At 39.7% G+C, this 16,789-nt stretch overlaps 2 protein-coding genes across 5 annotated transcripts; one reads left to right on the plus strand and one right to left on the minus strand.

The window, feature by feature from the left end:
• Nucleotides 1-431: 431 nt before the first annotated feature.
• gjb9a (gap junction protein beta 9a) lies at nucleotides 432-12,647 on the minus strand. 2 transcript variants are annotated; one of them, XM_037071811.1, is made up of 4 exons: nucleotides 12,525-12,647; nucleotides 3,437-3,649; nucleotides 2,430-2,731; nucleotides 432-2,327 (listed from the first exon to the last, which is right to left on the minus strand). In XM_037071811.1, the coding sequence occupies exons 2-4, from the start codon at nucleotides 3,605-3,607 to the stop codon at nucleotides 1,985-1,987; spliced, it is 816 nt and encodes a 271-aa protein (XP_036927706.1). In that variant the 5' UTR covers nucleotides 3,608-3,649; nucleotides 12,525-12,647; the 3' UTR covers nucleotides 432-1,984. The 2 variants fall into 2 exon arrangements, with proteins under 2 accessions (XP_036927706.1, XP_036927705.1); XM_037071810.1 differs by lacking the exon at nucleotides 12,525-12,647 and adding an exon at nucleotides 6,414-6,781.
• On the plus strand, nucleotides 8,945-15,719 carry LOC119004681 (protein tyrosine phosphatase type IVA 2-like). Of its 3 annotated transcripts, none has more exons than XM_037071812.1 (8): nucleotides 8,945-9,058; nucleotides 9,887-10,025; nucleotides 10,128-10,250; nucleotides 10,502-11,236; nucleotides 11,346-11,438; nucleotides 12,547-12,677; nucleotides 13,333-13,407; nucleotides 13,570-15,719. In XM_037071812.1, the coding sequence occupies exons 4-8, from the start codon at nucleotides 11,141-11,143 to the stop codon at nucleotides 13,679-13,681; spliced, it is 507 nt and encodes a 168-aa protein (XP_036927707.1). In that variant the 5' UTR covers nucleotides 8,945-9,058; nucleotides 9,887-10,025; nucleotides 10,128-10,250; nucleotides 10,502-11,140; the 3' UTR covers nucleotides 13,682-15,719. The 3 variants fall into 3 exon arrangements, with proteins under 3 accessions (XP_036927707.1, XP_036927708.1, XP_036927709.1); XM_037071813.1 differs by lacking the exon at nucleotides 8,945-9,058 and adding an exon at nucleotides 9,069-9,205; XM_037071814.1 differs by lacking the exon at nucleotides 8,945-9,058 and adding an exon at nucleotides 9,236-9,310.
• Nucleotides 15,720-16,789: the final 1,070 nt, after the last annotated feature.

The following is a 16,789-nucleotide window of genomic DNA, read 5'->3' on the forward strand; positions in this document are numbered from 1 at the left end:
TTGCAAGAAATGGCCAGAATGTTGGTGGTAGCCACTCTCTGTAGCTGCCATTAGCAAGTAGCTCAGTTTGTCACTTGGCTTTCCTAGCAAAATGAGTCTAAACAGGAGGTACTGTTTTGCTATGTTTTATTTCATTTATGTCAAGTTGGACCGTGTTCAAGATGAGTCAACAGCTGCAATTAAATATATCAGAATCTGTCAGAAAGATTAATTTGTAATCTTTTAAACTTCAATTCTGGACATATTCTCTAATTTGCTCTTCTAATGAAATAAGAAAAACTCAGTATACAATATTAATACAACCTTTTTTTTAAATCCACATCTACAGCTAAATAAGATATAGTTTTTGATTTCTCTCGTAAAAACTGTCACTGATATTACTCTTTATTTGCAGACCCTATTTGGGAGGAAAAACCCTGGAAAAGACCCCTCTAGAAATAACAACAGACAAGACAGTTTGATCAGCATTTTTTATTTGACAAGCAATTAAATATAGCACTATAAGGGTCAATAAAAAACAAGTCTTAAAAAAAACTATTGGACGACATGATAACATGCCAGTTGACTCGTAGTCAAAGCTAAAGTAGCCTGCCCTGTGTCTCTGGATCTAACCCAGCCTGTACAGCAACACAGCAGCTTCAGGTTCTCTCCCTTCACATAATAGACAGTATTCACACAGTGTCCATTTTTCTCTGACATCAAGCTCAGACTGGGGTGCTTGAATAGTGTAATGTTCCTGTGTTTTAGGTTGCAAGTCATATAACTGTAGGGAAACTACAAAACTGAACAGACAATGGCTAGTGAACATCTGGAGGGATTCGTAGTAGAATAGCATATTTGATACCCATTTGCTAACATTAGCATTCAACCACACTTCGTCATTGGCGTTACCTTTACATCCAGTGTGTGCTGTTTCCAGGATTAAATAAGTGTGTCAAAGATGTGCGATGATATTTAAGTATTATTTTACACCTTTACTATTTTATTGTATAGCACTATTAAACATGTTAGCTAGGTAGTGGTTGAATGCTACTATTAGCTGTTGTCTAACAGAAGCTAATGTTATTCACTAAATATGCTGTTTTACTTTGAAATATGGTGCTATGTCCCTCCAGATTTTCTCCAACTATCATCCTTTCATTTGCATAGCAATGAGAGGGCAGGGAAAAGTTAACAATTTGTCAGATTCTCAACATTGATAGGACTTTCAACCTTGAACACAGCAGTGCGCTATGACATCTGAGCTTCCCACCCTGAGTGATATGGCAATGGACAATGGCCACTGCATTAATATAGTCTATTGAGCCCCCTTAGCAGGAAATTAGAAGCTATAGAAGAAGATATAGAAGATCCTGTTTGATCAGCTCAGTGATGAAGAGTTAAACATTGATGGAAAACACGTCCTGTGAGGCAGCTGCTCAGCACATAGCAAGCAGCATTTTGGTCCTGTCACTAGGAGAAAGATAAAAGCAGAGAGCACCATCTGTGTCTACGTCACACAGTTAAGAAAGCTATTAAGAGTGTTGAAGATAATAAGTGCACCAATTTACATTACTTACAAAAATGCGTTACATTTGTTTAAGATGGCTTATTGTTGATGACTGATGATCGTTAATCTCCGGACAGTGCCATCACGCACAACATCGGATCCCGTTAGCGCTGTCCCACCGGCTCCAGGACATTTCTCCTTGGATAGTGGGCCATAATGTGATCAGACCTACAGTAAAGCTAGATGTGTGATATCCAAACACAGCAATACTATACTTAAACCCCTCTTTAATAATGCTCTGCAACATACAGCTGGCCAGCGCTGAAGATTCCTCCAACAGAGAGTCATGAAAGTTTCATGTTCAGGTGTGTCGCAGGATCCCGATACAAGGGATCGCTCCTTTTATTAGTCCTTTGGTTCATTTTAATCAAGTAACTTGTGTTCATGTTGCGTGACCATCCATTCAAACAACCTGCGTTTGGTGGCCTCTGAGTGCTATAAGGTCGTGCTTATGCTAAATTCTTTGACCTTCTCCCTCTTGTTTAAACTGATCTGGCTGTCTCCAAGCGTCGGATCAGTCTTACGATACTGGGACCTTGGCGGGGCCATGTTGGTGAGCTCGTGCTGATCCGCGAACACAAGCCTCTCGTTTTCATGGCGGACGCTTACCAGTTTGGCGATGCGCTTGCCGATGAGATAAATCATCTCGCAGATACACATGAAGATGCAAACTGCGCTGGATACGACCATGAACAGCATGAAGATCTTTTTCTCTGTCGGGCGACTGATGAAGCAGTCGACGGTGTTGGGGCAGGGTTCCAGGGAGCACTTGGATAACCTGAAATTGAAGAGTGGAGAGGATTAAAGGCAGAACAGAAGTAAATAGAAATCAAGTAGATAATCAGATTTTATCTTTCTATAGTAATGATTCGAGCATTACTTGGGCAAGTCATATCCGTGGTATATCCGGTACAGAATGTAAAGAAATGATGTGTCGAATCCGGCTTTGAAGACCAAACTCAGCAGATAGGTCCACCACAGCCCGCCTCTCTTCTTGCCGGGGTTGGCATACAGGTGGGAGCCCTGGTGCAGCGCCACATATTTGGCGTCCTTGCCTTCGCGGAATTTAACGTGAGCCATCACCATCAGAGAAGGGCAGGTGACAAAAATCAGCTGCAGCGCCCACAGACGGATGTGGGAGATTGGGAAGATGTGGTCATAGCAGATGTTGGTGCAGCCAGGCTGGAAACAAAGTGAAAGATTCTTTTCAAACAAGTAAGTGCAATAGTTTTCTGTTTTTACGACCAGGATTTCTCAAATTGGAAAAAAAAATATATGAATATATATATATATGAGCGATAGTATAGGTTATCACATTTGTACTAGAGATAATACACAAGAAGCAGAGATATGAAGAGGCAATACTTTTATTCTGTACCATAGCTAATGCGAATGTCATGAAATGATAAATACAAAACAGTGCCACTGGTGCTGCCGGGGGCTGATGAAGGTTATAATGCTTCTATGGTAAAAAGCTACAATGCATCTAAACCTGCAGCATTTTTCAGGGGATAGGTGCAGCACTTTTCAACACATTTCCACAGGACAACTTTTTAGCTGCAAAACTAAAGTCAGCACTTTGCATTTGCTTTCTGTTTAGATCACAATCTCACTGGAAGTACTCATTGCTTACCAACTGCCTCCTATTCTATACATGTCTAAAACATTAGCATGCGAGCCTAACAGAGTAATTCAACAAAGAGACAGAGGTGATTTAGAGTATCCAATCTTCTGGTCTCACGGGAAATCTTACAAATGTGTCCTAAGACGGAAGCACATTTCTTTAAAACAAAAAAATGTGTTACCTCTAACGTATTCTTATGGCTCTTTGAGCGCCACAAGCTGAGTGCCATCTAATTCCACTAACTTAAAAGGTAGACATCTTACCTGGCGAGTGTTACACACAAAGTCTTTGCTCTCATCACCCCAAACCCTCTGCGCCGCCACCACGAACACCAGCACACGGAACACGAACACCATGGACAGCCAGATCCTCCCGAACGCTGTGGAGTATTTATTGACTCCACTCAGCAGACTCTCTAGTCCCGACCAGTTCATCCCTGCTGCTGCACCGGCCTGGGTGACAAAAACAAGCGCACCCTTTGAAAGAGAGGAAGACAGAAAATAAGGTTACTGACAAGATTAAAAAAAAAAAAAGATAAATCATAGCAGAATTACATGTGAAATCTTTGAATGGCATTTCGCCCATGCCAACAGATGCAAATAACTTCACCTGAAACTGGTGACTGACATCCAGCCTGCATGGGCTTGTATGAAAACATTTGCAAATTGCCGATTTGCCTGGAGAGGTACCGGTAGCTAGAAACCTTGTCTCATCTCATCTCTTCCAGAGTGGACAATTCATTTCTGTGTTAGCTGGCTTCAGGCTGATGGATAAATCAGTATGTACATTTGGAAAATACTGTATGTGATTTAAACTCCTCAAACTTAGATTTCTCCCTACATAACACTCTCCTGTATTCCTAAGTCTTTTTATTTTTTCCAATATCAGACATTCCTTTTTCTTTGCTACTCTGAGTAGAGGAACAACATCCTGGAGTCAGAGTTCATGTTGAGATTGGTGTTTTGCGGGTATGATTTAATGAAGCTGCATGATGACGACCTGTGAGTTTTGTGTTTCTCAAATTAAAGGCTCTTATGCACTTGCTCAGCTGTCCTCTGGGTCCTCCCACTTCTCTTTCTGTCCTGGCCAGTTTGCACCGCTCTTTGAAGGAATAGTGCACACGTTTGTATGAGCTGGAGTTTCTTGTCAGTTTGTCGCATTGAATAACTTTCATTTCTCTGAACATAACACCAAAAGTAATTTGTGTTTGGCTCTGTACAATTAGTACTGTATCTTCATGATACAACATAAAATAGACATTAAAGGTCCAATATGTCAGTACTGACCAGCTGCTGAGTTCATACTCCAACGAATAGCAGCAGGATATCACCAGAGTAAAGGCTACATGCTGCTAACTGTTTTCTGTCTGCCGTAAAAAAAGAATCAATGGCACACTTAATCGTCACAGTATAACACAAAGTCAGGTGGACTTCAGGGACATCATTCTGTCAAATTTAGGAAGCACAAGTGATTGTGAATCAATTTCACCTGCTTTCGTACAAATAACTTTGTAAGTGACAAAAAGTGCAAAGGAGTGGATTGGTCCCTGGATTGGCATTGATGCCATCGACTGGCCGTCTTGTTCTCCTGATATAAATCCAATTGAGTTCTTATGGGACGTCATGTATTGTGTATTAGCTTCCACTAAGTACTGCCATAGACTGTCCAGGACCTGACTGATGCTCTGATCCAGGTTTTTAGCGTGATTTTGAATCCAACCCTCAATGGGTTGATGATTTTGGTTTACGCTGACAGTTTACGCACATTAGACCAAGTCGTTTTGTCCTCAAAAATTAAACAATGCACATCAGTGTTCCCTTTAGATTCATGACTTTGAATACTGTTCGTTTGTCAGCTCAGTTAGCCATACGTGTGAGTGTTGCTTAATCCGCCTGTACAGAAGCTTTGCACTGCTCGGAGAAGAGGTTTTCAGGCTACCTGATTGGCATTCTGACCTGAGCAGATATCTCTGCAACACAGTACATATATGTCTCTGACATAACATCACAACTGTTATTTCCTGGTATTCTGTTAATAAATGTGGTTACATTTAGAACATTTTAAACAAAAATTCTTACAGATTGCACCTTTACTTTATTTACCAGTGTGTATCTAATGTAGTATTTCATTGCATATGTTCCTATTTGTTGCAGTCAAATGTCAAACCTGGAGTTAAGGGGGGAAAATGGTAACCAAAACAAAGGCCACACAAGTTATGTAAGGAAACGGTTTCTGCACAATATATTTTCTTGGTTGGTTTCTCACTGAAATTGTACATAAAAGTCTTAACTGCCCTGTTTTCTTTTTATACCCACCACATTACTGGTCATAAAGATTAATAAAATCCAAATGGGACCACCATCCTTACTCCTGTATGGTGTCAGGAGCAGTGCAGGATCACGCACTGTTTAGGAAAGAGTAAAATATTTAGATTTGGAAAAATAGGAGTGGCTCAGCTCTGTGGACTTTTCAGTGCTAACACTTGAAACTCTGGATCCGTCTATTGCCACGGCCTCTATCATGATAAATATGATTTTATAGTTTTGCACCAATTGGGCTTCCTCTGACATTGGCTTTTTCTTAACCATCATATATGGTCCTTAAGTGCCATCTAGCGGCCTTGACGCCTGCCGTAAGACCATTTCAATCGACAACTGAATTGGATGGATGTATTTATTAACAACCATCAGACAGTAACTGTTGGTACCATGCAGTTAACAAGTGTTGTTTGTGTCAAGTGGCCAAATATACTGTAGATATTCCACACTACACTGTGATGTTCAGGCAACTGTTTTCATTTCAGGAAATCACCACAAAACCAAGTGCATACCATCTTGATGTATCACGAGTGTGTGGAAATGTTTAACTTTAAAGAGGGCTACATTCCAAGAGGCCCTTGTTCATGTGTTGAATGTACAGTTTATATGAAGATCGTATTTTTCCTTTTGGAATTGTGTCCTCGTGTTGATTGCTCAATATCTTTCCACTCTTTTTCCACACAGTTTTTGTCTTAGTCATAGCAACAGGAAACATTCTCCCATTGTTTTCTTTTCAAAGGTGGAATGATGGTGGCTCTTCCTTTTGTTGTCACTAATAACAACTTGTATCCATCTTGTTTCAGTGTAAATAACTACTGTAGCTCAGCCTGTGTTAAATTGACACACAGTAGGCTTCTATCTCTTCTTCACTGTCCTGACTTTAAGCATGTGATAAACTCAAACCAAACAAAAGGAAACGTACCTCGTGCTGAAACCCGGCTCAAACGCCAAAACCCGGTATCGCCACACCAGCCGTAGAAGATTTATATACAACAACAGCAAAGTTAAATACAGTGAAGGAAAAACTAGTTTCAAACTTTTCGGCTCCTAGCCCTCTCTGTGTCTGTCTCTGCTCTCTCGCCCTTCCCTCAGAAATCCTGCCAAACCAGATTCAGCAGCTGTTACGTCATCACACACACAGACTTTGCGTGTCCCATCTTGTCGGTGTGCGGGATAGAGGGAAACTTCACTCCCTACGAGCCTGTAACCCAACACCTTATAAATAAGTAAAGAAACAGACACGTATGTGCTGTCGAGCAGGGAGGCAGAAAATCCATCCTTGCCAACCAGAATGCCTGCGGTCTCTCTCTCTCTCTCTCTCTCTCTCTCTCTCTCTCTCTCTCTCTCTCTCTCTCTGTCTCCCTCTGTGTGTGTGTGTGTGTGGTAGAAAACCCACACCCACACCCTCTTTGTTGTTGTATGATTCATGCAACTGTGTTTTTACAGTGAGCGATGTGTTCCATGGCACATAAATTGAATGCATTTAGTGGATCGACCAGTTTCATTGTTTCAACAGTTTATTCAAAGTGAAAAAAAAAAAAAATGAGAGAAACTCTGGTGGAAAGTGTAACCCCACAACAATCAACAGTATATACTGTGGGTGGAGCCTATCTTTGTCATTTAAAACAATGATGAAAATGTTGTCCTACCAGTATGCTGACAGTCAGAGGTCAAAGCGTAAATATCGAGCTTTAGGTTTATGAAAAGAACATCAGCAACACCGCCTTCTGTGTTGAACCATAGAACAAAAAGAGGCTTACAGAAACATAAAAGCTGCAAGCCTCCTCAAAACCAGACATGTGACTCAAGTCATTTGGTCCAGATCTAATCGAGTCCTTAGTGAATGCAAGTCAAGTAATAAAATAAAGACAAAGCTTGGGCTACTTCTTGATATATTCTGAATCAACAAAACAAAATGCATCACTTTTACACAACAAAATACTGACAGCTACTCAAAATAACTAAACTAAACTAAACTAAACTAAACCAAATTAAACTATAAACATAAAATGAACACAGACAAATCATTTGAGGCACTATGTCTTAAGTAGTGACTTGATTTGAGACACAATTCCTCAGATGTGTAGTCTTTAACTTCCAAGTCAGCCATGATATTAGATTTTAACAACACAATCAATGTGGCCAAAACAACTGAACCGTTTTTAACTTTGACACCCCCGGTCTGGGGTTGTTTATTTTCTTTTTTGAGTGAACGTTTTAGTCATCAAAACAGTGACTTGGGTTGACTCAGGTCCATGTCCCCGATGACTCAAAACAAAACTGCCCAAAGTGGGTCCTGCAGGCGAAAATTGGCCGGCCACAAGATTCAACATGGCTCACCTTGGGCGCCAGCACTAGCTCAATTGGTGGCTCCCTTTCCCCCCCTGCCCCCCTCACATTTATTATTTTTCTATAATCTGAGCACAGCAGGCAGACTGACAGTGCACAGGAATTCAGTCTATTAAGGGAACTTGGGATTTTAGTGCCATTCTGTGTGTTTCTTCAACATTCATACACTGCCTGGCCAGAAAAAAAGTTGCCACCTGGATAAGCAAATAGGCAAGAGCCTTCTATTGGGTAATTACTGCATGGGTGATTATCTTTCAGCTGGAAACAAGTTATTTAAACCCAACTGGTGCAATGAGTAGCTTCTCATTTCTTAAACAACCATGTCTAAAGACATATCCCGGAAAAGAGGGTTAGGGTTACTTAAACGTTAAATCAAATTGTAGAAAAACAACAGTAGATCTCAGGGCTATGTTTAATAGTGACAGAAAGAGCATTTCCACATGCACAATGCAAAGGGAACTCAAGGGACTCGGACTGAACAGCTGTGTAGCCTTAAGAAAACCACTAATCAGTGAACTAATTAATTAATTAATGCAACACTGGACAGAAATAAATCTTGTGACATTGCAGAAGCTTCTCGAAACAATGCCACAACGAATCTCTGCCATAATCAAAGCTAAAGGCAGTCCAATGAAATATTAGAGAGTGACCTTTTTGTTGGCCAGGCAGTGTACAATGCAGCTCCATCTTGGTTGAGTTACTCTGTTGTGTGCAAACACCAGATGGCAGCAGTGACTTCAACATCTGCCTAAAGTACAGCCACAACTATTTATCTGCTGTCAGATTTATACATCATACAAATGCTACCAAGAAATCTGAATATCTGAATTTTTTAATTGAATTTTTAGTTTTGGATTGATAAATAATAAATAGATAAATAGTTTAATTTACATGTCTGGACAAATGTACAAATACTTGACATTGATTGTTTTATAAAATAAAGCAACATAATGTGAAGTAACAGTGTGCTCAGCCAATGTTTTTACTGTGATTTTTATACATTAGTCAAACTAACAGGGGTGAATAATACCGGAAGTTGAGAGGAGTTTTCAGAACAGGGCAATGTGTATTTTGTGATTGCTTTTATTCTGGAGAGTTTGAGGCCGGAAGTTTCTCAGCTAAGCGTAGCTCACTCGACATTCTGTTCAACATGTCTCCTTCGCAGACCCTTCTGTGTCATTAGAAGCGTCTGGATTTTTCGCGAAAGTACTGCGTTGTGTAAGTAGCTTATTCATTCGTGTGTGGTTTGACTTCGCTGCCACAACTGGAATTACGGTGTGAAGCTAATGTTGCACGAGTTAACAGGGCCGCTTTAGTCGCTGTCATCTGGCTGCTATAAAAACCGGCGAATGCTCTCGTTAGCCTGTAAGTGTTAGCTTGCTGTGTAAATGGTTGTTGACCTGTTTTTATATGACCTAGCTGGCAGCGTAGCCTGTAATGACAGACTGTGTCGATGATTAGTCAAGTGAGGTAGTTTCTAAATCATGTGCTTACATTGTGTCTTGAACTGGGTGATGACCTGTGTTGTATATACATTGATTAATGTGCCTTTGGACACAGCTAACGTTAAGCTAGTTGGCTCCCGTCGATATAGCAAATGTCAGAAAATCGCTCTAGCCAGCATTAACAACCAAGCGGGTTGATCCTGAACATAGTTAAATTAACATCGTTGTGTATGGGTAGATAAAATAAAACAATGATAATGTAACAATATGAATTACTGTCGGCAATCTGGGTGTAAAATCAGATCCCTGTTAATGGATAAAGTTTAGCTAGCTGAACGTCACAGGTCTGGTACGTCCCGTTATTTTGAAGTGTTGACACGCCAAACGCCGTGTGGGATCAGGTAGAAGATAACGTTATCTCGTGTTGTTTCGTCATCTACATTTACATTTTGTTAAATACTCTTATTTACACGTTATCTAATGGCTACCTTTTTGTCCTTTTCTCATTAGAAATGCGCGACATTAGTAATAACTTAGGAGCGGCTAGTGTGAGGTGACATAGCTGAGAATAATTTTAACATAATTTTGCATTACGCCGCAGGTTAGCAGCAAGCTAGCGGGCCATTGTCAGCCAGGACCCAGGAAAGCAGCAGCATCATCATCAATGGTGTGTCTACATCCCGGAGCCGTCACATTTTCCTGTGTCCGCTCAATGATCCATCTCCTCAGCGCTCATCACAGTGAGTATATCACCAGGATTTGCTCCAGCCCTGTCCCGTGTCTTAATGCAGGGCAAAGTGGATAAACGTTCTCCTTGCAATCCATTACTCTGTGTCCCTCAGGCTGCACATGTATGGCGTTTGCGAAGCTTGGAGGGGAGTTTTGCCAAGCCCAGCACCTGCTGCTTATTGTGGACAAGTGAACAGGATAAACCAGCTAGGGGCAAACACTGCCATTCACCACAGGTATGTAGCACGAATATTAACCACGTTATAGTTCTTGGACAACAGAGATGAAAGGTGCTTTTATTCAGAGTTGATATAAATACCAACTGTCTATGCTTATCAGCTGAAACATCACAAATACAGTAGCGTCACAGCGGACAGAAAGATTGCAGTCATAATAAAGTAATGAGAAAAAAATGTTATGGAAGTATACTTTTAGTTAGGTTTGCTGAAATGGTGTATAATATTAATGACCATCTGACTCCTCACAGGTACTGCCCTCCTGTTCAACCTTTATGAAGACAAGCCAACCTTCAGCCTGTCACTTGTCCTGGGGAGTAGGGAATCCTTCGGTATTATCCCGGGAGTTTCCTCACAGCTCTTCTCTTCTCCTGCTGTTCCTTCAAACTTCTACTCTGATTCGTACAAGTCTTTTCTGAATGGGCTGATAGATTGGAAAGAAGGAAAGGACAGATCTTTTTATCCATCTTTAGATTTATTTTTCTCGTGAACTTTGGGTGTCGCCTCTCTAGTCTTTTTTGATCCCACCCTGCCAGATTTAGATTAAGTTTTTAACCAAGCCAATTTTAGTTTTTCATTCATTGCCAAGAAAAGTTCAGATTTTTATCCTCCTTTTGATTAACCAAGAAATTTGTCTTGTCTTTTTAGTTTTTTATTCAAACTACTCTTTACCATCAAATGAATAGTTTACTTCATTTTCTGATTAATCATTTAGGTGTATTAATTAGTGAATTGTAAGGCCTAATTTTTCTTCTAATAAGATTATTTTAGAAAAATCAGAATTCTTTCACTGAAATTCATTTAAAGACTCTGTCTGTAACTCCATTCTTTGAAGTACAGTACTTTTCTGATCTTTTTTTCTAAATTCATAAACCTCTAAAAATCTAAAAATGAACCGACCGGCTCCAGTGGAGATCACTTACGACTGTCTGAGATTCCTCATCACGCACAACCCCACCAACGCACAACTGGGAAGGTTTATAGAGGTAATGTAAAACACATTCTGTTCATTTTGTTTATGTCCATCATGCATTTCTTCATCTTTTATTTCTAGAGGAAGCAACACTGACATGACAAGTTTGTTTTGACGTGCAGGATCTAAAGGCATATGGAGTAAACACCCTGGTGAGAGTGTGTGCTGCTACATATGACAAAGCACCAGTGGAACAAGAAGGCATACAAGTCCTCGTAAGTGACATACATAGATACAGTCCACTCATTTACTGACAAGAAGTGAAACTTTCTTAATGGAGGAAATGTTTTCAAAAATAAGTTGAAAAGGACTTTTCATTTGTGGGGATTTCAATCTTGATCTGTTGAATCAAAAAATAAACAAGAAATGACATGAAAAGAATTCATCAACACAATGTACAGTATGAGCTGATCCCCCCCCAAATTACCACACCCAGTAGAGTGGCATCCTACTGTGCCTCTATAATAGATAACATATTCACTAATGAGATAGAAAACAAGTCAATATGCAAATTATTCACAGTTTACTAATAATATCACGGTTAAAAAAAAAAATAATAATTACCTGGACAAGAAACCAGAATACAGACCAGTAAGGAGAGAGGAATCGATAAACGTACTTAAAACATTATTTACTGGCACAAAATTGGGAATTTGAGAAATCAGTCATGGAATACTGATCAATAAATTGTTATGATGTTGCATCAGGGGTATATTATTGAATTGGGTAAGAAGTTATCCAGGTGGCAGACAACATATAAGAAGTTGGGAGAGTTTTTGTCAAGGTGTTTGGACATGGCTTGTGGTGTCCCCCAGGGGTCACTGTTGGGTTCCAAACAGTTTTTTTCTGTACATTAATGGCAAATGTAAAGTATACAAAATATTGAAGCTGGTATTATTTGCCGATGATACACATATTTATTGTTCAGGTGAGACTCTCTTAACATTTTTTAGAGATTATCACTACATAAAAGTGCTTTGATAGAAATAGATTATCATTAAATTTGAACAAAACAAATTATAAAGCAAATACTCAAGTACAGATACAAATAGATGTTGTGGACATTGAAAGAGTTCATGAGTACAAATTCCCTGGGGTGACAATAGATGAAGGAATCATTTGGCAAGCTCTCATAAATCATGTACAATCCAAAGTGTCAAGAGGCATTTCAGTACTGCTAATACACAGGAATGGTTTAAAAACAACAAGGTTTCACTTTGACGTTAAAGATTTCATTTTGTTGTTGTTGTTGTTATTCTTTTTGAAAATGGGGAAAACATCCAAGGGGGTGTATACTTTACCTGTATGTTGTCTGTCTTCCAGGATTGGCCCTTTGACGATGGTTCCGCCCCCCCAGACCAGGTGGTTGATGACTGGCTGAACCTACTGCAGATGAAGTTCAGAGAGGAGCCTGGCAGCTGTGTGGCTGTGCACTGTGTCGCTGGATTAGGACGGTAAGTATGCACCAGAGGTGCAGAATGTAATACAATTACTCGGGCGCCTTAGAATGCAAAATAGAATTCTGAACTTTAATAATTGATAATTCAGATGATAACCTGAAAAATGCAGAGTATCAGATCAGTAGACTTCACTCTGCACTAAGCAGCACAGCTATACACAACTCATTTCACATTTTTGGTTTTCACCATCTGGTCGGTTTTTTAATACCCATATTCATTATTTGTAAATAACAATTCGCTGCCACACTGTTTATAATTACATGTTAATTTTATACAATACTATGTTTATATGTATGTACGTGTCCATTCTATTTCTTTCTTACCTTTTAATTATATTGTTTGTTTGTTTGTTTTTTTACTGTCATTATTCTTTTTTGTAACATTACTATCCTTTGGCTGCTGGAGCAAACAGATGTCCCTGTTTGTGGGACAACAAAGGAACACTGATTCTGACTGGATTTTCCAAATACACTGCCAGCCACTGCTGCTCTTCTTTGATCTATAGCTACAGGGGTCTAAAGTAAAATATGTCATTAAATTGATAAAGTTAGAGGCACACTCTGAGTTAAAGGCTGTACTTCATACAGGACCATAGAAGTGTTGTCCAAAGATGGTTGTACATTTTCATCTTTTTGTTGTTTGTCTTCAGAGCTCCCGTGTTGGTGGCACTGGCTCTAATTGAGTGTGGGATGGAATATGAGGATGCTGTGCACTTCATCAGACTGTGAGTACTAAACAGTGATTCTGATGTTTTCCCCTTTACTTGATTGTACAACTAACTGCTCTGTCTTTCCACGCACTGTATTCTGTGTCATCCCTGTAATTCCACACGCACCTGTTGTTGGAGCAACAGAAACATTATTTTTGTTTTGATTATGTTTGGCAGGAAGCGTCGTGGAGCGTTCAACTCCAAGCAGCTGCTGTACCTGGAAAACTACAAAGCTAAATTGTGTCTTCGCTCCAAAGATGCCAACGGACAGAGCTGCTGTATACAGTAGGAATCCACAACTTCCCCTACATCTTCAGTGCAGCTTCATTGGAGACTTTGGTTTTTTGATGTTAAATGGAAAGTTGACATGTTTGGGTAAAATGATAAGTTGATGTAACAGCCCCTGAAAATTATTCAAAGCACCAAGTATTCAAGGACCTCAAGGCAAGCTTCTGAAAATCTTATGAAAAGATTAACATCTTCTGTTTTCACATCATAAATGAAGTAAAAATTGGATATGTAAAAGCTTTTTATTTGCTCTCCTTGACCTGTAACCTTAATATGTAGCAAAAATACTTTGTCCATTAGAAAGGAACCCCACGGTCAAGCAAAAGTAAATCTGTTTGTCATCAAAATCACTGTGTAATCAAAAGGTCACTCCCTCAGTTCACCGTTGGAGGTGCAGCTATGATACATAGTTGTCTGTATGTGCTTCCAGAGGCATGCTGGCTAATTGCACATCAACCCACCCAGTGGTGGTTCAGATGTATATGCTTATTCCAAACTTTGGCTTACTGGAAAAGGCAATGCCCTGAAGCCAGAATGTGGGACAGATGAAAAGTGAACTTAGGAAGCATACAATGTTAAAGAAGTGTATTTAAAGGAGATTAAAAGTTTAAAATAATTTTAAAAAATGTACTCTCACTTGCAAATGTGATGTATAATGTATTAAAGAGCACTACAATCTACCTACCTATTGTATAGTATGTCCCAAGTCTGAGTCATAGAAGCACAGCCTGCTTCACTAGAACAAACTTGTGTTGACTGTAATTGTTTGACACTGTCTGTCATAATGTCATCAAGGCAAGTGCACCACCATGTTGAAAATTCATATGGTTAATAATTGAACACTGAAAGGTTTTGATAGATTTTCCTGTTAGCTGTCGAGCTTTAAGAACAAACAATCATTCATGAGCCCCAGTGCGTCATACCTCTTCTTCAGCATGCAAGTAGTCTACAAGCAGTGTATGATGGAGTGGCAGTATAGAGAGTGTGACAGTAGTGTTTCTGCCATAGACTGTGTAAAGGGAGCAGATGTTGGGATTGTTACATCACCCATCGGTTTTTGGACTGCCATTTTGAGGCATGGAGTTTGGCATTAAAGCCATTGTCGTCTTGTTTTTTTTTTGCCAGAATGGTTCACATTTGGATGAGAGGGTGGATCTGACTGAGAGCACTATGCATTGTGGTTGGGATTTGTCAATTACGAGGTAGCCAGTTCCTAAAGCTTGCCCCATTTTAACATCTATTTAACTTCAAATGGGACTGTAATTTACTAAAATGAACATCATTCTTAATTTAATTAGTCTTCAACGTAGAGATTGAGTGCATAAACCCATTAGGAAAATGTTTACTGAGCTAATCAATCCAGTGAGAAGTAGGGTCATTTCCACAGACTTCTATACAATCAGACTTCTTTTTGAAACCGTTGCCCCCAGCTGGCCATTAGAAAAAAATGTAGGTTCAATGCACTTAGACATTGGCTTCACATTTCTTACCCAGTGGCTACGTTCCCTTCTTTATACAGTCTATGCTTCCCACTAACAATTTGCATGCTATAACAGCCCAAAATATATTCTTGAATGATGGTAGGCTCTATGCAAACACATGAGCACTTACTATTTAAGATGGTAAAGATATTAGTTTTCAAGTGACCTCTGGTGCCCCTGTTAAATTGGCTAATGGGACAGTCTGCTGAATACTTCCTGTGTTCCTGTTACAACCCCTGTTGAACAGGACTGTGGATCCAACATGGCTGCCACTGAAACCTTCGTGGCCATAGTACTTGTCTCTCTCTGGTTCTGTACTTACCTAGCTGTCTGGTCAGCTGTTGTGTTCGTAAGATGCTGTTAGTCTTGTGACGTTGTTATTTTTTCTATAGGTTTTATTTTCCCTGTACCTTTTTAACTATTTGTACTTGTTATTTATTTATTTATTTATTCATGTATTTATTTGTTTATTTATTCCACAGTGTTTCTTTGTGACATGTCTTTCTGCTTGGAAATATCTGTCAGTCTTCTTAGAAAATTAAAGTGTTTAAGTACTGTAAGTGTTGTGTTGACTGTTGATGTTGTGTGTGTGTGTGTGGCAGAAAGTATTTTTGAAATTCAGTTTATTATGTCTGTGTTGTGAGTTGAGAAATGATTTTCACATATTTACATACAGGACACACAGACACACATTTCACTTTCAGGCTTATTTACATATAATGAGTAAATTCTTAAAATAATTCCAGATTCGAAGACACTTTAAGGTGCTGTGTGTACGAATTGGACACCTTTTGAATTTATTGTCCAAACAGGCAGTGGCACAGCATATCAGCAGAGTACCCGCTCAGTGTGAATGCAGTTAGCTCAGTTAGCCATGCAGCTAGCATTTTGCAGCAACTTCGACCAGGACTCTGGCATCAGGGACAACCAAAAACAAGGCGGGTTCAGGCGGGGACACGAAGCACAAGAAGTGGACTTCAATCAACACCAACCTCCAGAGGCCTGAGCTTCAATATTGGACTCCTGCCACTACAGAGTGGTATGAGAAAGGATGGGCCTGGGCCAACTGGTTAGCATGCTAACTTGTGTAGCTATTCCTTCAACACAATACATGGACAAAACACTAAAAATGATATTTCTTCACATTCTGTTGATAATGTAAGTGCACAAAAATGTGTAGACATTGATGGCTAGTGTAGAAATGAACATTCAGAATTTAAAATATCTTATAATCCGAGATTGATCAATGACATGATTTTTGATATTTAAACATTTTACATGTTACATTTTCCCCCAAACACATTTTTATTCTTATTTATATATGAAGCTTTATAAGCCACCGGGCTGACTCTACCACAGTTCCAGGTCACAGTGATTTGACTGCATGTAGATCTGTAGCTGTAATTGTCAGCTTCCCAACATGAGGCCGAGCTTGACCTGACCTCAGTGAACTGTGTGTGTGTGTGTGTGTGTGTGTGTGTGTGTGTGTGTGTGTGTGCCGGAGACAATGAGTGATTCCCTCTGGCTGTGGTGGTGGTGTGTGAATGTCGCTGTCACGGTGGATGGATAGCATCCCACGGAGCCAATGGATGTTTCAAGGTTGATCGGTTTTATTGACTGACCTGAAA

Source organism: Acanthopagrus latus, chromosome 16 (genome assembly GCF_904848185.1).
Source record: "Acanthopagrus latus isolate v.2019 chromosome 16, fAcaLat1.1, whole genome shotgun sequence".
Taxonomy (NCBI): Eukaryota; Metazoa; Chordata; class Actinopteri; order Spariformes; family Sparidae; genus Acanthopagrus; species Acanthopagrus latus.

Coding starts and splice junctions, on each gene's coding strand:
- LOC119004681 (XM_037071812.1), top strand. CDS start 11,141: ATGAACCGACCGGCTCCAGTGGAGATCACTTACGACTGTCTGAGATTC. Junction 11,439..12,546: donor AAGAAGGCATACAAGTCCTC/GTAAGTGACATA, acceptor TCTGTCTTCCAG/GATTGGCCCTTTGACGATGG. Junction 12,678..13,332: donor TGTGTCGCTGGATTAGGACG/GTAAGTATGCAC, acceptor GTTTGTCTTCAG/AGCTCCCGTGTTGGTGGCAC.
- gjb9a (XM_037071811.1), bottom strand. CDS start 3,607: ATGAACTGGTCGGGACTAGAGAGTCTGCTGAGTGGAGTCAATAAATAC. Junction 2,732..3,436: donor TTGTGTGTAACACTCGCCAG/GTAAGATGTCTA, acceptor CTTTGTTTCCAG/CCTGGCTGCACCAACATCTG. Junction 2,328..2,429: donor CACGGATATGACTTGCCCAA/GTAATGCTCGAA, acceptor CTTCAATTTCAG/GTTATCCAAGTGCTCCCTGG.